Source organism: Sprattus sprattus (assembly GCF_963457725.1).
Source record: "Sprattus sprattus genome assembly, chromosome: 5".
Taxonomy (NCBI): domain Eukaryota; kingdom Metazoa; phylum Chordata; class Actinopteri; order Clupeiformes; family Clupeidae; genus Sprattus; species Sprattus sprattus.
The window spans coordinates 25,635,403-25,654,560 of NC_137924.1; the positions used below are offsets into that span (position 1 = coordinate 25,635,403).

The window sequence follows — 19,158 nt, forward strand, 5'->3', positions numbered from 1 at the left end:
ATACTTTGCACGACAGAAATGGGCTTACTTCAAAGGGTGCTTAGCCACGACTCCATTACGGTCTGGTTATACAAGTCCATCTTTGAGGAACCAGAGGCACGTGGGAAGGGGGTGTTTGGTAAGAGAAGTCCAATGTCGACTTAAAACTAGGACTCGTGATAAAAATGTGGGCCACATGATAAGAAAGCTTCATACTTCTTTTGGAAATGAAAAGGCTTGTAACTTGTAAACAACAAAGACCAAAAAAACTAAACAATAAATAGAGGTTCATATGTAGCTCTGAAAATAAAACGCAAAAGAAAACTTTGATTGTGGATGAAAATATGACCTGACCCAATGCATTGCACCACCTTTTATCTTTGGATGTTGGATTATGCCCCAAACCTTTGCAGTCAAGTTCTCTAGGGCAGACCAAGTATATCTCTGCACCCTTACAGACAGGCGAGCACGTGCTGTTGTTGGAGGCTGTTTACATACATTCTATTCCTCCTCTTATCTAGGTTGATATTAGGACAAGACAAAAACAAACCTATTTATCCATAGTGGATGCAAAAAAAAAAAAAAAAAGGTACTCATGACCTAGTTTCCACTTTTGAATAATCACCTGAGTTCACTACTGGTTACAGATGAGCCTGATTCCACAGGTATGCCAACTCTGCCAATAAACGTGTACATTTCACCCTACACTAGCAGGTTGTAAAAAAGGACCCTTGAACAGTACAGTGCAAAGATGAGGAAATGCTGAGTCAGAAATGGGTGGGGTTTCTTCACGGAGAGCAAATAGACCAATTGCTGCTGTACAATTATTCCATTTTATGAAAGGATGAGCTCTTAGGAGGTCTTCAGTCAGAGAAAAATGTATGTGAAACATGCTTGTAAAACCTGTTTTTTATTTAAAAAACAAATAAACAAACTAACAAAAAATACAGAAAAAGAAAATATATAATAAGTCCAGAGGGGAGATTGCCATACAGGTTGGCTACTCGCTTAACCCCCATCTTGTCTGTAGGATGAAGGTGTTCCAATAATGGAAATTGCTGTTTGTTTGAAGTCCTTTAGTCCTTTGCGGAACACTAGCATTTTGTTGTGTGTTATGGCCCTCAAAAGCCACACATTTAAGGGCATATTTCACCACCGTGTTACATTACTGAAACGGAATATCTGTTTGATCGATTCCAAGAGTGTGGAAGACAAATGACCAACAAAAAAGAAAAAAAGGAAAAAGAAAGCTCAGTCTGCTTAGTCATGTTTGGTGAGGCTAGGCCTCCACTAGGCTGCTGAGCCAGCTGTAGTCTGTTTTCCTCACTCTCCGCAGTTCCCTCTCCTGGGCCTTGGAGAGTCTGGGCACGCTCTCCACCACAGAGCCCGAGGCGCCGCTGGGGTCAGGCTGGCCGCCACGAGACTCCGGCTCCGACTCCCCCTCCGAATCCTCTTCCTCCTTCTCACTGTCCATTTCCTCTTCTTGGGGAACGCTCTCCCTGCTTGTGTGGGAAGAGAGGACAGGTAGAGTGAGGTGAGAGGGTCAAGAGAGCTTATGGGGTGAGATCCTCAAACACTATATGGACCAGTGGCAGTTTCATTGTCCTGTATAGATATGAAGACACAATCCGCAAGTGTCTGCTAAATACCATAACCATGTGTAAACACACACACTCGAAAAAACTAAAGAAAACAACTACTCTGTATCCTGTAAACGTTTCTTTTCGTATGTCTTCAAGAAATAGCTCAAAAAAGAGGCGACATGAATGTTATATCCATATTTCTATTAGATGAAGCAGAAATGAGCACTGACGAACAGCTTTCATTCAAAGTGCAGGGTTGCCAGCCCCCATATCATTTCCCAGGACTTTTTCAGTGATGATCTAGCTGGTATGACAGACAGGGGTCACATCAACATGTTCCTCACTGGAAGTCTAATATCAAAGACCCCCCTCCAAACCTGACATGGTGTCCACAGCGTTGCCAAAACATAACCGAGAGCAGCCTATTAATACTCTTGTCCATAAACCATCATTTGAAAGTGAATATGATCCTGAACATAACTAAGCCCTTTCAGATGGCAGTGTCTTCCATTTGGGGGAGATCTGATAGACAGCCTACTAGCTCATTCAGAGCTAAAGGAAAATAGGAGGATGTTGAAATAACTTTCAAGGACAACAAAAGATTTGACTTTTTCTCTCATTTTCAATGTGTTTTTAATGACTGGAAAATTGGCCAACTGTTTCCCAGGATGCGTGGGAACCCTGACAGCGACTCAGCAGATCTTAGAAAAAAATGTGCCGTGTCACAAGACCGAAACTTGGAGATGTGAAGTCATGACTTTTGACAATGCATGTGACAATCAAAACAATTGAGATTTGCATGACTATGCAAATAAATAAAAAAATTGAAAAAAAGTACTGTTATTTCCATCCCTTCTGCGCTCATTACCATCAAATCTCTAGAGATAAACACTAGTAGCGGTCGGAGCTCATCTTACCTGTTGTCTGCCGTGGATATGAGCAGAGAGCTGACAAACATGGAGCAGAGGAACGAGGCCGAGGGAAGGACATGAGCTGGTGTGTGCAACAGCTGAGGAGAGCGAGAAACAAACACGCACTGTCAGAATAACTCACAAACAACACTAGCTCAGAAACACAGCATACCAGAGGAGAAATATGCACAAGTTATCTGAAATATTCACAGACACAGCCTAGTTTAAGAGAGAGGATGCAGAGGAACAGCCTTAACTATGTGAGCCTTAATATCATATTTACATGACATTTAGTCGATTTGCAGATGCTCTTATCCAAAATAGCTTATAGTTTTTCGCAAATATACATTTCCCCCAGTATGTGTACTTCTAAGTATCAAACCCATGACTGTTGTTGTTGGTCCCTTGCTCTACCAGTTTGTTTACATGGACAGGCAACGGGAGACCAGCACCCTGATGGAACACCTTCCGAAACCTGAAACCGAACTCTGACACATTCTGGCTGCCCAGGGGGAGTGATGTAAGCAGTGGAGAATGTCAAACCTCTTTGATGGCCACAGAGCCCTGAGGCAATGCCGTCCTCTGCACCAGACCGCTGTGGACAGAAGCATCCTGCTTTTCCTGCTGCTGTCGCCTGTGCTGGCCTAGCAACAGGTAGAAGGGCGTCACGGCGACACTCTTATCGACGACAAGCTGAAACACGCAACAGGGCACAGGGTCAACCAGTGATCATACCAAGTGGGGTTAAATATGCAAGAGGAAAACCTGACTCGTCACTTAGTGTTGATAGAGACAAACCTGTTTACTCAAAGCGGCCATGTTGTCCTCTTCTGTTTTCGTACAAAGTGTCAATAAGTCCTTTTGTTCAGAAGGAGAAAGAGGTAAGGGTTTAAAACAGATAGAACACTTCACTAGGACTCCCATTCACCCCCATTACCTATTTAGAAACAATTCAACAGAAAAGGCTACGACAGTTTGAAAGGGAAAATAAATACATAAATACATACAAAAATAACTAAATAGAAACAAGCAAAACTAAATTATAAACTAAACATAACGTCACTATGCAACAGTGGACGCTAAGTCAGGGTTCCCACGCTTGCCTTGAAAAAAAATTCCATGCTACCTCCTGATTTTTCAGGTACCATATAAAGTGATGATCTATAGGCCCCTGAAGTGCCCCCCTTCCCTCACACACACAACCCCCTGGAACACCTGACTACTTACTTGATTTAAAAGATGTGTCAGTCAAGTCTACATTGTAAATGCTTAGAGATTATGTCTTTTTTATAATATTCATGCATGAAATAATGCAACAAGCTGTAGATGAACAATCAACTGTGAGGTTGACCTATGCTAGAAGTTGGCTAGAAGTCTCTCTCTCTCCCTACACCGATCCCCTGCCTCCCTCTCTCTCTCTCCACCGATCACCTGTCTCTCTCTCTCTCTAGCTCCACCGATCCCCTGTCTCTCTCTCCCTTCACCGATCCCGTTACTCTCACCCCAGTGTGCTGGTGTACGGCCCTCAGAAAGCAGTGTGCTGGTGTACGGCCCTTAGGGACACGTTTCTAACCCAGCTCCCACGGCCCTCTCTTCCTCCCGTCCCTGCTGAGACCTGCATGTGCTTGCTAACCATCATTAATGAATCCACGTTCAAAACAAACTCCCCTAAATGTGGTGAATAACACGGTTTTAGGAAAAGTCAATGAGTAAAACTGCATATGGGGATCAAACATAGTTCTAGTATTTTAAAAGCAAGGTAAAAATCAGCAAGTTGCAGCCAGCTAGTTAGCAAGATTGCACTGCTTACTACCTAACATTGATAAACCCAGGTTTACCGCACAGTTAAAACAATAACCCTAACTTGCGTAAGATGTTTCACTGTAGATGTCAAGGCTCCCATGTTGGCTGGGAAATGTATGTATTTGACCCGTCTATTGAGATCGCGAGTAACGTTTCTTGGCTATATTCCCGAAGTCCACCAATCCGAAACTATACTTTTAAAGTCCATTTCACCAGGTTGCCTGCATCAAATTCCAACATCCAATATACCAGAAAGGATGCCAAGAGCATGCTCTACATCTACAACATGGGATCATCCATTTCTAACAACAGCAAAAGCTGTTCACATGTAAAGGTTTTTATAAACGCATCTTAATTCTGTGCTCAATAGTACTATTTTTCACATCATCCAATAAAATTTTCCAGGACAACTGTTTCAATTTCCATGTAAGTGTTCCCTTTTGCCCAGTTTCCATGACTTTTCCAAACCTGGAAAATTAAAAAATAAATTCCATGTTTTCCATGGTTTCCAGGTACCGTGGGAACCCTGTAAGTATACTATGCAGCACAGTATTCTTGTGTGTGTACCATGTTCTCTGTGAGGATGTAGAGTTGGGAGCGGTTCAGCCACTGCGTGCTCTCCTCACAGCTGTCCAAAGGCTCACTCCGCGGCACGAAGATGGCACGGCTCACGTCCCCCGCGCACACAGCCTTCTGGGTAAAGAGGGGCCGTGGCTCACTGGGCTTGAAGACGAACACTGTGTGGGACATGGCAGGAAACGCTGCAATCAGGAGCCATTGCGAAACACAGCAAATATGGGGGGAAAAAATGCTCTTTTGGAGCCAAGTGAATGGTTCATATCAGTTCAAGGAAGACGGCAGAACTGATCTGGGTCAAACATGCTTGTTCATCTTCACTCACAGCCACAAAGCATTACAATACTGGACATTGTTTCAGTACTGGACTATCTCTTGCTCGAATATCAACGAGCGCAGGTATTCTCTGCATGTGGGCTGCTGCTGTTCAGGAAATTTCTATGTGGCCTTTTCATACGTGCCTCCAAACTCACTACTCGTGTCATGTCCTGCTATACAGAACATCAGAGAAGGTGTGCCCTTCCTGCTGCCTCTGTTCAGTGTTACACACAAACCCAGTGCCTTTCCATCAGCTACATCTCGCTACAAGTACTTCTTGTGGCCACTATCAGTCCCTATGAACTCACAGTCAGTGTTTCCATCTTGTTTGGTGAAGGCTGCCACATTGTCAGAGAGTGAGTCAGGCTTGAGCAACACCACATCCATGGACGTGCTCCACTCCACTGAGAATACAGACGAGGCAAAGAAACAAATTAGGATTTCAAGACCACATGTACAAACAATGGCTTTTTTCAACACACACACACACACACACACACACACACACACACACACACTCTATTAGCACAACCCAATCATACTAGATTATTCCCAGATGTCGCCTGCGAGCAGAGAACACAATAAGCCCCTCTCTTGCTTCATATTCTTCTAGAATTCAGCATTCTGGAGAGGAGAACCGAACCAGCAGACTTCCTCATACAGACAGGCATGTTTGCACACGCACACACACACCACAAGCAACCATGCACAAACAAAAAGGCACACTCACATACAACCACACATCCTCGCAAGGATGCATTAACACCCACACACAGGCACAAAATGAACACGTGTGCGCACACACACACACACACACACTTACAAGAACAGGTCAGAAGGTTCCAGCAGCAGAGCATGTTTCTGGTGGTGGTACTGAGGAGGTACTTGGAGCAGCTCTGGCTCCCAAAACACAGATCCCTACAGGAGGAGGAGGAGGAGGAAGAAGAGGAGGACAAGACACACCATCAGCCCCTTGGCCACAAACACCTCACCCATACACAGGTGTGGATTAGCACTAGCAGCTATTAGCATCAGTAAAAGCTATTACTAACAGACATGTCAGACAGACAACAAAAGCGTAATTATTCCAAGGAGTGGAGAATAATCTGCAGATATCCAGTAAGTAAGAGAGATGACTTTCAAAGTTTAAAATGGAATGAAAGACTTTAATAGTGATCTTTCTACTATGGATACAATGGAAACCCCTTATGATTTAATGTTTGTGAGAGAAATATGAAACTCTGACTTTAATCAAGTATGTAGGTGTAAATCATATGCCTTTGTGAGCTGAAACAAGATGTTACTTTCTCTGTGTATGTGCTTAAAAAGTGTACCTTCTGTGTGTGTGTGTGTGTGTGTGTGTGTTAGCAAGGGCTGATAAGAAGAAGGTTCCAAAAAGCATAGCAAAATGACCTTGAATGTGGGAGACCCACCATGTTGTTATCTCTAGTGCTTTAGCGTCAGAGAACGCTAACTTCATTCCATATAAACCTTGTGTGATGTGTTTAACTTTTCTATCGACTGCTGCATTTTGGGAGTAAGACCAGGCTCTCTCTCTCTCCCTCCCTCATCCTCCAGGACGAGGGTGAGCCCGTGACTCACTCTTGTCTGCCAAGACATGAGTGAGCCCGACAAGCTGCTTGTTGTTGTTGAATAAAAAGATATCCAACTCTGGAGTCCGAGGTAAATTTGAGTGTGAATTTTCACCTAACAGTATGTTGATTACATCAAAAGGAATCTATCTTTACATAAAAAGAATCACATGAATTTGAATTCAAATAATTCTTCATTCTGAATTTTAACACTGAACGTGCAAGCAGGGGGACCTAACAGTGAATACATACATGTATATTAAATATACAGTAAATCAAAATAAAAAACATCATGTAGCACGTTAGCAACTAATCTGCTCTGACGCCCCTCAGTACCATGTGAGCACTAATCATCTTTAATACAGCTGTAAATGGATACTTTCTGCTGGCATGGTTACTTGAGAGGTCAGGTTAGGTTGCTGAGTGACAAGCTGGCAAGCCCTGACAAGTGGCACAAGTGCCAGGCCAGGTTACTCTACAGTGAAATATGGATGGCAGCCTACTAGAGCACGGCCCTGAGTGGAGGCCATTGTTCAAACACAGTGGATTTTTCTTGAAAGGATATCTTATGGGTCACAACTGTATGCCCAAGACACATTAGTGTCCTTTTTGATGACTGAAGCAGTTTTTATTCAAATTTAGATAGTATATCTTTGTTACTTTAGACATGGCGGTCTTCACAGCGTGACTAAAAAAAATTTCATTGACGGGAAACTGTTAATGTGCAAAGTCCGTTTCAAGTTATCGTGTGGCATGTGGGAGCACTAAACTGACCCACCCATGTTTGTGCTTAGTATCCTGCTCATAGTATTAAATTAGCAAAATGATTTTGCCAAGTTATGAGATCAGCTTCAGTCCGTGTGCAGTGGACTTTGCTAGTTGCCCATTGCCCATCAATGAAATTAAGGCCCACAGTGTTGAAGAACTAGAAGAATTAAATCATTGTAATTAGGCCAGTGGAGACCCAATGACCCATAGCCACTGTGTGCCAATCTATTCTGATCTTGGTAGTTTCAACACACACACACAATCTGTCTCTCTCCCTCACACACACACACACATACATTTCGCATGATTAGCGTAGCACGATTAGCGTAGCGCGATTAGCTTCCGCGTCACTACCAGAGGCCTTCCCCCTTGCACATCTTACCTAACGTCCCCTGGGGGGAGACAGAGGGTGGACAGGAGCTCCCAGGTGTCAGGGCTCCAGAGTGTGATGACCTCGCGGAAGCTGACGGCCAGTAGGGAGCCGTCGGCCGAGAAGCTGCTGCGGGTGGGCTGCAGGCCGTGGTAGCTGCCAACAAAGTCACATGACCAGTTGCCGTCTCCTTCACCTCCCTCGTCCGCTTCTGCGTGAGCAGCACATGCCAGATAACCAGAGTTGAAAAAAGAGTTAGGAAACAAGGGAGAAAAGCTGATAGCAAGCCACCACCCCCATCCTCATCTTAGAGTGAGATATTTCACAGAACTAAAATTCTGGCAAAGCACACTGGAGATGGCTAAGGCAAAAACATTGGTTTGGTCTGTTCTTTGCTTGGTATGAGATGAATAAACCCAGATACAGCAATTCATTCTACCCTTCAGACAACGAATACTTTGGATACATTTTAGTCAAGCAACCTGCTAATATTTAGTCCTTGACTTTTCACCCGTAAAGCTGTTACAACAAACATCATGGACATTTCTGTAGGGACGGAAAAAAGCTCCTGCAGGACATCGGACTGAGCTTTATATATAACTGGAGGCTATTGGGAGTTCAAGGAGGTCGGAGGTCTGTGGCGGGAAAGCTAGACTTACTCTCCGCGTCCACGTCTGCTCCGAGCAGCCAGGCTTTGAAGTGGCCGTCTTTGGAGGTGGTCACCAGCACGGTGGTCGTGCTACTGGGGCAGAAGCACATGGACCTAATCTGGTCGTTGTGGGCGGCAGCCACAGTGGTGTTCAAAGAGAAGCTGGAGGGGGGAAAAGAAAGGGAAAGGGATGGTCACGCATCACATGGTGAGAAAATGTACATTATGCAGCTTATCTTTATGGGGAAGTCGTTCATGCGTATGGTGTTTGCTGAGGGTCAGGGTTTCCATACGTTGCTTACGTATGGGGATGTTATAGCCTACTAGGTTACAGGGTTACATAGACTTTTGAGATAAGCAGCAAAAGTATATTTTCTTACATGCCAGTATATGAGAAATCCCTGGTGGGAATTGGAGAACCGACAAGTTTAGTAAGGTGGTGTTTTTAATTAAAGCATTATTGGCATCTGAAATTCTCACACCAACCCAAACATCTACAAAAGGATAGGAGTGAAGGAGGCTGGAAAATGGACGTCAATGTGGGTGTTGGGGGGGGGGGGGGGCGGCTCTTAGAAGAAAATCTGTCTAACTTAGACTTGTTATTTTTAGTTTTCATGTTTCTAGTACATTTCAGTGGGACTTGTCTCTGTCGTCAGTGTTTTGTCCAGTCAGGCTCCCGTACCTTTGCGTTTTCCTATCGAACGCCCAGAGCTTGAGACTGAATTCCAGGTCGCTGAGCTTGCGACCGCGCTCCTCCACCGTGGCCAACCAGGAGCCCTGGCTGTTGAACGCGGCCATCACCACCTCATACTGGTCCAGACCCTCCTCATAGATGTACTCCTGCTGCACTATATCCAGCTACACACACACACCACGAGAGAGGGGTCTGACTCACATAACGCTCATGTTCAAGCAATAGGCACAGTTTTCAAAGACCAATAATAAAGCAAATTAGGGTCACAAGATAACTAAAAGCAAAAAAAGGACAACAAGTAAGCAATAAGGGGTTTGTAGGTGAACTTCCCCTTTTCAGTTCATTTAATTTCCGCTGTGCAACAAAGTTGCTTACACTGCACAAGAAAAAAAAAAACACACACCAAAGAAATGTTCGACCTGAACGAGAACTTTTGACCTTTGTGAACTCCCAACACTTTACAGGTTCAGTCGTGAGGGCCATCTCAGTGAGGAGATTGTGAGGAAACAGTTTCACAAGCCAGGTTAATAGGTTTATAGTGTACAGTGCAGTGTTCTTACATTGTAGAGCTGGCGGTCACGTTTGAGATTGTAGAACTGCAGGTGACCCGGTTTCCCGTTCAGCACCAGGGCCTTACTGCGGGGGTCGACCAGCAGGTCTGTGCGCACGGCATCACCTGAGAGGGAATTAAAGTTCAGTTTTATTTTTGTCTGTTTGCTTCGTCATTTTCTGTTATTTATTTGTTTGTTCACTGGAGTTAGACAAATTAGTTAATTTAACTTATAAATAGTATTAAAGTGAAGAACTATCCAGAAGACAAACAGTATTTAATCAAAAGTGCTCTTTCAACGGGAAGAGGGCCCAGAATTAGGGGGAGAGGGCACTTCAGGAAATCATGTGATCATATCAAAGATCATATCATGTCAATAGCAGGGCACTTCGAGTGCTTATAAGCATCATTCAATTCCATTACCATTTCCTTAACTCATTCTCATTGTCTGACTTTACATAGTGCAGTTGTGTTGATTACTAGTTCCAGTTTAAACATGAGTAGTCAAACGTAAGACCACTCTGAAGGAGTTGCAAAATCAGAATTAAGGATCAGAGTTAATAATCAATTATCCAATGAGCCTTATATTCATTTGTATTTGTTGCTTTTAAATTGGACTTAGGTTAAAATGCAAGAGTTTCTGGTTGAGATGAGATGCCCTGAGGAAGGTGAGAGTGAGTGTTTTCACCACCCTTCCTCTCTTGGTCATATCAAAATGTCTTTGTATCCCCCCCCCCCCTGTATTCAGGAGCGCAGATGGGAGGAGTGTAAGTTGATTGGCTGTTGAGCTCAAATATCCATAATTTTTCAGCAGAATCACAGATTACATCTTTAAACTGATAAAAATCCTCGTGAGAGAGGCTTTTGAAAGAAAGGAGCCTTCTGTGGTTATGTTTCATATTTGTGCTTAGTTAAACCTGCATGGTTGCGCTGGAGAATGGCACTATGTGGTACTCACCTTTGACCAGGCCCTGGATGTTACCACACACCTTGATGCTGCTTTGGATGAGTGTTATCTCTGATAGTAAGATAGGAGGGAGGGAAAGGGGAGAAAAAGAAAAAAAGAAAGTAAGAAAAAAAAGAAGGGAAATTGTGATTGGGGTGTTAAATAGATGCTGTTTGTATTCATAATCTAAACCAACAGTGATTTTCAACAATCTACATATAAAAAAAGGACACATTAACAGCTAAATGGATGGAGGATTGTGTGGTGTATGTGCAGGATGCAGCCCTTACTGTTGTCTGAATGACAGGTGCAGTAGAGAGCGCCGTCTGGAGAGACTGAGATGTGAGTGATGGCGCCCCCTAGACGCGGGAGCATGGCTTTCTTGGTGTCCCCGTACTGCCACTGCACCAGTACTGACTCAATACCACCACTCAGCAGATTAGTGCCTGCCAGACAAGGCCGCACGGGGGACAGTTGGAAGTGAAGAAAGGAAGTGTGGGGGGGAGAGGGAAAGACAAAGAGAATGAGCAAAAAAGAACAACAAAATAGAGGAATATAACACAGGAGGAAATTAATAAACAATTTATGTTCTAGAGGAGCCATCATAAAGCTAAGTGAGTTAGTCAGTTAGTTAGTTTAAGGCTTGTGGAAGTCAGCCTGGGAACAACTGCAACATGATAACTTTCCTAAGAGGCACACCATCTAACAGCAGCATGTGTGGCCTTCTACTGAATGTTACCATGGAGACATGATTACCTTCTGGGGTGAAGCACAGTGTGTTGACGATGTTGTGGTGCCAGTGAATCGTTGTGTACGTGTACTCCTTCTTGTGGTCAAAGTTTCTCCTGGGGGGATACAATTTTTAGGAACCCTTTAGAAATGTAGGAAAGGGATCATGGACGGTCATTGCCTATGCAAGGACCAGGATATGATCGTGTCTGAACAGGCCTCTAAGGCTTTGTTGCCATACGACCAGAAATAGACAATTTAAATGCTAACGCCTGGATCGATTTGTGTTCCCATTACAGGTTAGGTGATGATGTTAAAGGAGGCTGCAGAAGGGCATGGTTTGGGCTTAAACAATGCTTAAGCTGTCTTATGTTTAAGGGGCCATTTGTAAGAATTTTTAGTTTAAAACTTAAAAAAAACAGAATGCGAAAAACATAACTGCCTTGACGTAATTTCTTAATTCATATTTATAACATATAAACTGGGGAGTGCAACAGCATAATACCCTGCACCCAAGCTGCAGGGGGGTGGGGAGTATGACCTCCTTTCTCATTAGATGACAGCTTGTCAGGCTTACACTTAAATCATAGGGTTGACCCCCACCCTCCACATCCAATCAAAATACCACTCTTTAATGACTACCAGTTTCACCAGTTAAAACATAGATTTCGTTTGTAAACTAAGCAGTCAACATCTCATTATTGCACGAACCTCATAGGACATTTTATCTTGAGGGCTTGAAATGGGCACCATATTTCACACACCATTTGTGCTACTGGGTAAATGACTGACGTGCAATAGTTGAGGACGGTGTCATAGTGATGAGGCCTCAGTTCCCTAAAGCTGCTCACTCACCACAGACGGATCTTGCCATCCTCGTGGCCCGTGGCGATGCAGTCTTCCTTGGGATGGCAGGCCACACAGGAGAACCCATTCTTGGTCCCCTTCTTATCCGAAGCCTTCAGGAAAAGCCTGGAGAGAGAGAGAGAGAGAATGGGGAAATTAACCAAAGACATGCCATTTCAGTCACAACAACGGGCAAGCATGTCCAACTGCCTGGAATCACAGATGTTCCTGATAACAAACTCTGGAAGCTGGACAAACATCTATGGAAAAGACAAGGCAGGTTGTAAGTACTGATTGTAGAGACAGCTTTTTGGGCAGGTTCCAACATGTCAAACACATCAGGAAACAACACTTCTGTGACTAGGGTCATGGGTTCTGTTGTGCTGCTAAAGGCATTCAACGATTTGGTTCACGTTTAAAGCAAATCACATTTTAAACAGTATTCTATGACGTAGACTGGGAAATATAAAATCATCTTTACATGAATTGCAACTAAATGAATGAGATCACAAACAACAATTGGCAAAGGATAGTGGGAGAGGAGATGTGAATACTTTGAAGTGAGTGTGTGTGTGTGTGTGTGTGTAAAACCAACCTGTAGGTCTTCTGCTTTCTGAAAAAATATATGCTGAGCTGCAGACCCTTTCCTGATGCCAGGTATTCACCCTGAAATTAAAGCATTCTCTGTCAGCAAACGAAGACAGGCAGGAGGAAAACATACATTCCACGTCATAACATTCATTCACAAAAAGACAATTTCTTATTTGCATCAAGGGGAAACATGGGATGTGCTTCATTAAAAAGTGGAATCCCACTCATTTAAAAAAAAAAAAAAAAAAAAAAAAAAAAAAAAAAAAAAACACACAAAATAATACTTAATAATTATCAAATAATATTAAATCAAATAATTATGAATTATTAAAAAAATTAATGGTGCATCATGAACTTCATGTTTTGATGGCCGTCCTCTTTCTGTCTAAGGCGTACCTCTCTGCCAAAGGTGGTGCACCTGGGGTTGGCGCTGACGTCTGTGAAGACAGCGCTGAGCTCAGGAGCGTCCACCTCTGCCTCCACCACCTTGGGCAGATGCACTGCCACCAACTGGAAAGAGTCTGGAGGAGAGAGACACCACGCCAAGGGTCAGTCAGTGTGTGTTTAGGTATGTCTGTCAGTGCATGTGTGTGTGTGTGTGTGTGCGTGTGTGTGTGTGTAATTAGGGTGAGAGGAAGGGAGTATGTGTGTGTGCGCGCTTTATGGTTAAGCCTTAGAAAGAATGTGTGTGTGTGTTAGTTTGAGTAAATGAGACTAGGTTTGGACAGGTATGGCCTGTTTGTCTAAGGGCAAACTCTTTGACTGTCACATTCTATTATTGGGGAACTAACTTCTTTCCAGCCACTGAACACATGCAAGACATGAGGCCCACACTACTGCAGCATTTATTGTAATTGATAAGGCCAACTCCACATTCAATTCAATTTTTATATTATTTAATATAATATAATTTTATATAGCGTCATAACAATACAATTGTCTCAAGGCGCTTAAATCACTTGGTCAGTATGGTCAATTTATTTATTGCCTTATTATCTATATTCTTTTTATCAATTGTATCTGTGCATTAGAACTATGTATGTCAGTGCAGTTTTGAAGTGAGGTTTAAAAACATCAATGGGGGTGCATGCACCTGAGGCAGATCAGCATATCAAGTTGCTCAAAATAAACTTTTGGAGAATCAAGACGCTGCATGTACGTGCCACATATGAATATTTTCACATTATTAAACACACTTACCGGAGTCTTTTGCCGTAGCCATGGGGAGGATAGCAAAAATGACCCCTTGATGTTTCTGGGAGACGTACATGGACGTTATCGGGTAACTGACAACAAATGTCTGTACAGACAAACACACACACACACACACACACACAAAAAACAAGTTAAAGCTGTTCACAGCACGAACATCATCTTCCTCCATGGTTTGTGTAAACTTCCCAAGACATCCAATACCTTGATCAGAATGCCATCCATGAAGTCCCACAGCATTATAGTGCCATCTGCTGAACAGGAGTAGACCTGCAAGAACAAGATCACGCCATATCAGAATCAGAATCAGGTTTTATTGGCCAAGTAAGTTTACACAAACACGGAATTTGTCTTGGTAAAGTGGCTGTCAGTGTGTCTCCACATATTACACAAAATAAACATCACAACACAAAACAGTACAACAGTGCAAAACAATACAACAGTGCAATGGTCTAACAGTCCCAGAAGTCTAAAGTATATACAAGGAGAAATAGTGCGAAGAGAAAAAGAGGTCGAAAGTCCAGGAATAAATAAATACTTTACGGCAGGGGTCTTCAACGTTTTTCAGGCCAGGGACCCCCAAACTGATGGCGAGATGAGCAGGGACCCCCTACTATATAAATTGCATAAAATGTTGTTTATAATATACTGGGCCTAGTGCCAAATAAACATAGCTACCCTGTTATTGTATCGATGGCACACATCCTCCCACATTAGTGAGATGTATCTTCTTTTCAATAACTCCTGACTGACACGATCCAACGGATGACGGAGGAGGAGTCTGGCGCATGGAGTTGTGTTGACAACATAGATGTTATAGTGAGATTGACAGGTCAACAAACCAATCACACCGCAAGCAAGTTGTTAAGATTGTAGGTAGTAGCATGCTTACATTAGCTAGGAGGCTCACACACCTCGCAAATCCTCACTTATTTTTCAGTTACAATTTACGTTTTTTGACCTTGTACAGTGTCTATTTCTCTTTATTTTATTTTTTTTTTTTTAAATCTAAGCAAAAAAATGTCAAACTAACAATTTATAGGTACAAACAAGACCAGCTATGGAGTTTGGTCTGCCATCTTTTATCTTTGATTTTCGCGCTCTTTAGACTTGGGCAGAAACGCGATCTGATTGGCTAGTGCCTGTGCATGAAAGGTGCTGTGAGTGAACCGGTGCCCAGCTTGAGAGAGCTCCTGTGGGTAGCTGAATGTGTCGATTGGACTGAAAGATAACGTCTTCTTGATCAATTTATACGTTCGCTACAATATGTTGGATTTATGTTAATGTAAAGGGAATAAATACAATTCTGATAAGGAAGACATTTAAATTTGCGGAAAAAAAAATTTGTTGAATTTTTTTTTTAGAAATATTAAAAAAATTATCTTATCAACCAAAGATTTCGTGACCCCCCTGCAGTACCTCCGCGGACCCCCCTGTTGAAGACCCCTGCTTTACGGTATGAGTATGATAGTTATACAGTAAGGTTGAAATAAATAAATATGGTTGAGGTAGTAATTGTACATTGGTTATTATATTGATCCAGGGTTATTTCACAGTGCCACAGTGGGTTAGCTGTTCAGGGGTCCATTCGGCGTAGAACTAAAGCTAAGTTAATCAATTGTCATTTTAGCAATTGTCATTTTAGCAGGTTAATCTCGCTAAATGAGAACAGGATATATCGGCTCGTCAACGGCTGATCCACATCCTAATCATGTGGTTAATGTCCACCAGGTTAAACGTATCAGCTAAATTGCTCGTGCACGTCCTGCTTCAAAAGGCAGGAAAGGTCGATCACCAAAACCATGATTTTCTAACGGTATAATGGTTATAAACTCAAAGAAAATGGCACCTTATTTTCTCTGCTGGCGAGCAGGAGATGAACAGGAACCCTTATGAAGAATACAAGACCGTAATCATGGCAAAATTCAACACCGCCACCGCTGTGAGAGTAAGGCAAGAAGCGTTGTGTGAGGATGTCTTTTGGCTTAGATCTATGTTTGAATGCGAAATGGCAAGTATGATGTGGGAAAGAGGTTAACGCTGCCGGTTAGACACAGCAAGATTGCTAGTTCGATTCCCCTCACTCCCTACATCAGTGTAGTTTTACATTTCCTTGCAAGTCGCTTTTAATAAAAGCTACTGTTAAATTACTGAATGTAAATGTAATAATATAAGTACTTATATAATTAAAATGCATTGGAAGTTTTAAGGTAAATAACACACAACTCATTTAACCTCACTTGAATCTTCCCATTTAATACTGTGAACAAAATTGTTACTTATGTCCTACTATTTCCTACACCTGAGCGTATGGACTACTGTACTTTTTGTAAATAGTACAAAATACCAACTCAGTCCTTCATCTCACACACACACACACACACACACACACACACACACACACACACACACACACACACACACACACACACACACACACACACACACACACACACACACACACACACACACGTGTGGCAGAACTGAATGGAATAAAATCAAAAGGGACTACTTTTGGGTATTTTATGTGTGGCGTACAATATTCCAAATCAATCCTTCATTTAACACATACACTTGTGGAGGACTAGACTTTAGATGATGTTAAAAGTCTATACAAATAAATATGCACTCACTTTAGCAACTTAAAAATTATTTAAAATAACTTAAAGCTTCAGTCATAGCCGTGTAATGTGCTGTAAATTTGTACTGCACTGACTTCCTTTCTAATTTCCACTGTGACACAGGAGAAAAAAGGTATTGCTCCATCTTGTGGACTTCAGAAGCAATTTTATTGTAAATCATAATATGTAAATGTAAATCGTACTATTTAATAAATAAATATTGACACTTGCCACCGCTATATTGATATATTGTGCAAAGAAATATAGTGATACTACACTGTATTGATTTGATCTACCACCTCTAATAAGGACAAACAGCTGTTCAGTCGGATCTTGGCTTGACTTGTGTCTAGGCTTCTCAGCAGCAAGCTTGACAATATCATTTGAAATACATACAAATGATGGATATAATAGCAAATACCTATCTGAAATGAACAATTTTAACCAGCAACTGTTTTTTCTTTAATTAAGACAACCATAGCATCATCGGAGTGCTATGTAGCTCAAGGCTTGTGTGGTTGGTTGATTACATATGTATCGTCTTCACGAGGGTGACAGTTTCTAGACATTTTTTGACCAAAAAAACTAAATGTTTTTAGACTTACGATGAAGTGATGAGATAAGATTCTTACATGACCTTATTCACAAAACCAAGCCTAGAACAGTTAGGCTAGTTAATTAGTTAGACCAATATCATAATGTAATGTGCAAGAGCAACCCTTAAAGCTGCCTTTCAAACTAAGAGGACCGGACTGTTAGAGCACAACATAACATGGCTGGACTGTGACTTGGACAGTGACTGTAAGGGCAAATACCCTGCAGAACAAGGACACACACAGAACTCAGTACAGACCTGGAGATGGTTGGCCGGGTTGAGGGCGATTCCCGTCACCTGGTTCGTGTGGCCCTCTAGAACCCGCACCAGTTCTTCTGTTTTGGTGCTGTACACTTTCACAAGATCCCCCGACACGCATAGTAAAAACCTGAAAAAAAATATTCTATATTAATACAATCCTGCAGGAGGGATTGCCAAGCAAGACACGGCTGTGTTAAAACAAGTGTTACCCTCAGTAACATGGGTAGCCATCCTGACATGGAGTAGTTAACTTAACAAGTCAAGCTAGTTAACTAACTTAATTATCTGTGGTATTTTCCAAACAATGGCAGGCAACAAACTGGTAAGCTCTGTCTGCTAAAATCTTTCACAGCATGTAACACCAAGGATGTCTGAAGCAAGTTGTTAACAACTAGTTGAAAAAGACAAATCAGATCAATGTGAGATGCAACAGGCATTAACGTAGCTAACAGAATGCATCAGTTCACGAGTGCTGCCGGTACATCAGCAGTCACCGGCTTTAAATCAGTTAAATCACCTTAAGCCTATCAATTAACGTTACACGAAAACCACGCCCAGATGTGCTGCGATACATAAGTTTAAGAAAAAAAAAAATATATTTCTCAGCTAGGTTGTAACATTGTAGAATATTGTAGCTACTAGCTAGCTTCATCTCTATCAAGTTCTTGCTGGGCATATGGTTAGCGGCTAACTGGAATGGTAAACAACTTATCGTTACCAGCAACAGCATAAAATAAACAGTTTCCACTATATCAAAAACAGAGTTATACTCGGTCGCAGACGCTACCTTGAATCAACAGTGATTATCGGCGGTCTCGTGTTTATTTTGCTTCCACCACAACGAACCACGCGGATTTCGCTGCCTTCCACCATCTTTCCGTCTGTCCCATGAACTGTGCACTCTGACCTCACAGCACACGTGCTTGACGTGGCTCTTTGTCGCCCCCTTGCAACAATGTCAGGTATCTTCTAATATCGTGTCTCATCGTTAAGAAGCCTTTGGGATATTTTGGACAGTGCATATTTTACCCCAATTTATTCCAGTTTCGGATTATATTACTTTTCGCTTCTGATCGGGTAAATTACCTAAATGGAATTCAGAGCAGTCCAGTGGAACGTTTAATTGCAAGCATTTATGTTGACTGTTTTGAAAACAATTAATTTAGGGCCAGCAGGGAACAGCCTACTATCCTGACGTGCAGCAAAGCAACAACGGTCTGTGCGGACATGTAGCATCTTTTCTGTTTACTTTGTGTCAGCCTGGAGCAGGAATGTAAACTACTTTCTTCAACCATGCCTTAACAGTGAATACATAATAATACTTAAACAAGAATCTTAAACAAGAATCTTTAGATCTGACACAAACAGAGGTTTTACAATCATAGCTCATAACCAATTTAATTATATAGGCCTAATTATACTGCAGCCATCTTTACCTTGCATTACTCTGTCTTTTGAGTTAATGTTATTGTTGTGGTATTGATATGAAACACATCTGGTCCCACATGTTTTCAGATTATTCAGGAATTGGACATCAGTTTGTCAGATAAACTTTTATTTTTAC

At 42.2% G+C, this 19,158-nt stretch overlaps 1 protein-coding gene across 1 annotated transcript; it reads right to left on the reverse strand.

Annotated features, from left to right (window-relative positions):
- Window positions 1–962: 962 nt before the first annotated feature.
- On the reverse strand, window positions 963–18,469 carry wdr75 (WD repeat domain 75). The gene is made up of 21 exons (XM_080839185.1): window positions 18,382–18,469; window positions 17,592–17,721; window positions 14,322–14,387; window positions 14,106–14,205; window positions 13,302–13,426; window positions 12,910–12,980; window positions 12,324–12,440; window positions 11,496–11,584; window positions 11,030–11,185; window positions 10,752–10,811; window positions 9,804–9,919; window positions 9,232–9,407; window positions 8,560–8,711; window positions 7,913–8,111; window positions 5,994–6,088; window positions 5,479–5,574; window positions 4,844–5,013; window positions 3,272–3,331; window positions 3,017–3,166; window positions 2,480–2,571; window positions 963–1,481 (listed from the first exon to the last, which is right to left on the reverse strand). The coding sequence occupies exons 1-21, from the start codon at window positions 18,465–18,467 to the stop codon at window positions 1,259–1,261; spliced, it is 2,529 nt and encodes an 842-aa protein (XP_080695311.1). The 5' UTR covers window positions 18,468–18,469; the 3' UTR covers window positions 963–1,258.
- Window positions 18,470–19,158: the final 689 nt, after the last annotated feature.

Excerpts from the sequence above, each read along its gene's own strand:
- wdr75 (XM_080839185.1), bottom strand. The coding sequence starts at position 18,467 with ATGGTGGAAGGCAGCGAAATCCGCGTGGTTCGTTGTGGTGGAAGCAAA. Across the intron at positions 13,427-14,105 it reads GGCTACGGCAAAAGACTCCG|ACTCTTTCCAGTTGGTGGCA; the intron begins GTAAGTGTGTTT and ends TCTCTCCTCCAG. Across the intron at positions 8,112-8,559 it reads AGCAGACGTGGACGCGGAGA|AAGCGGACGAGGGAGGTGAA; the intron begins GTAAGTCTAGCT and ends CTGCTCACGCAG.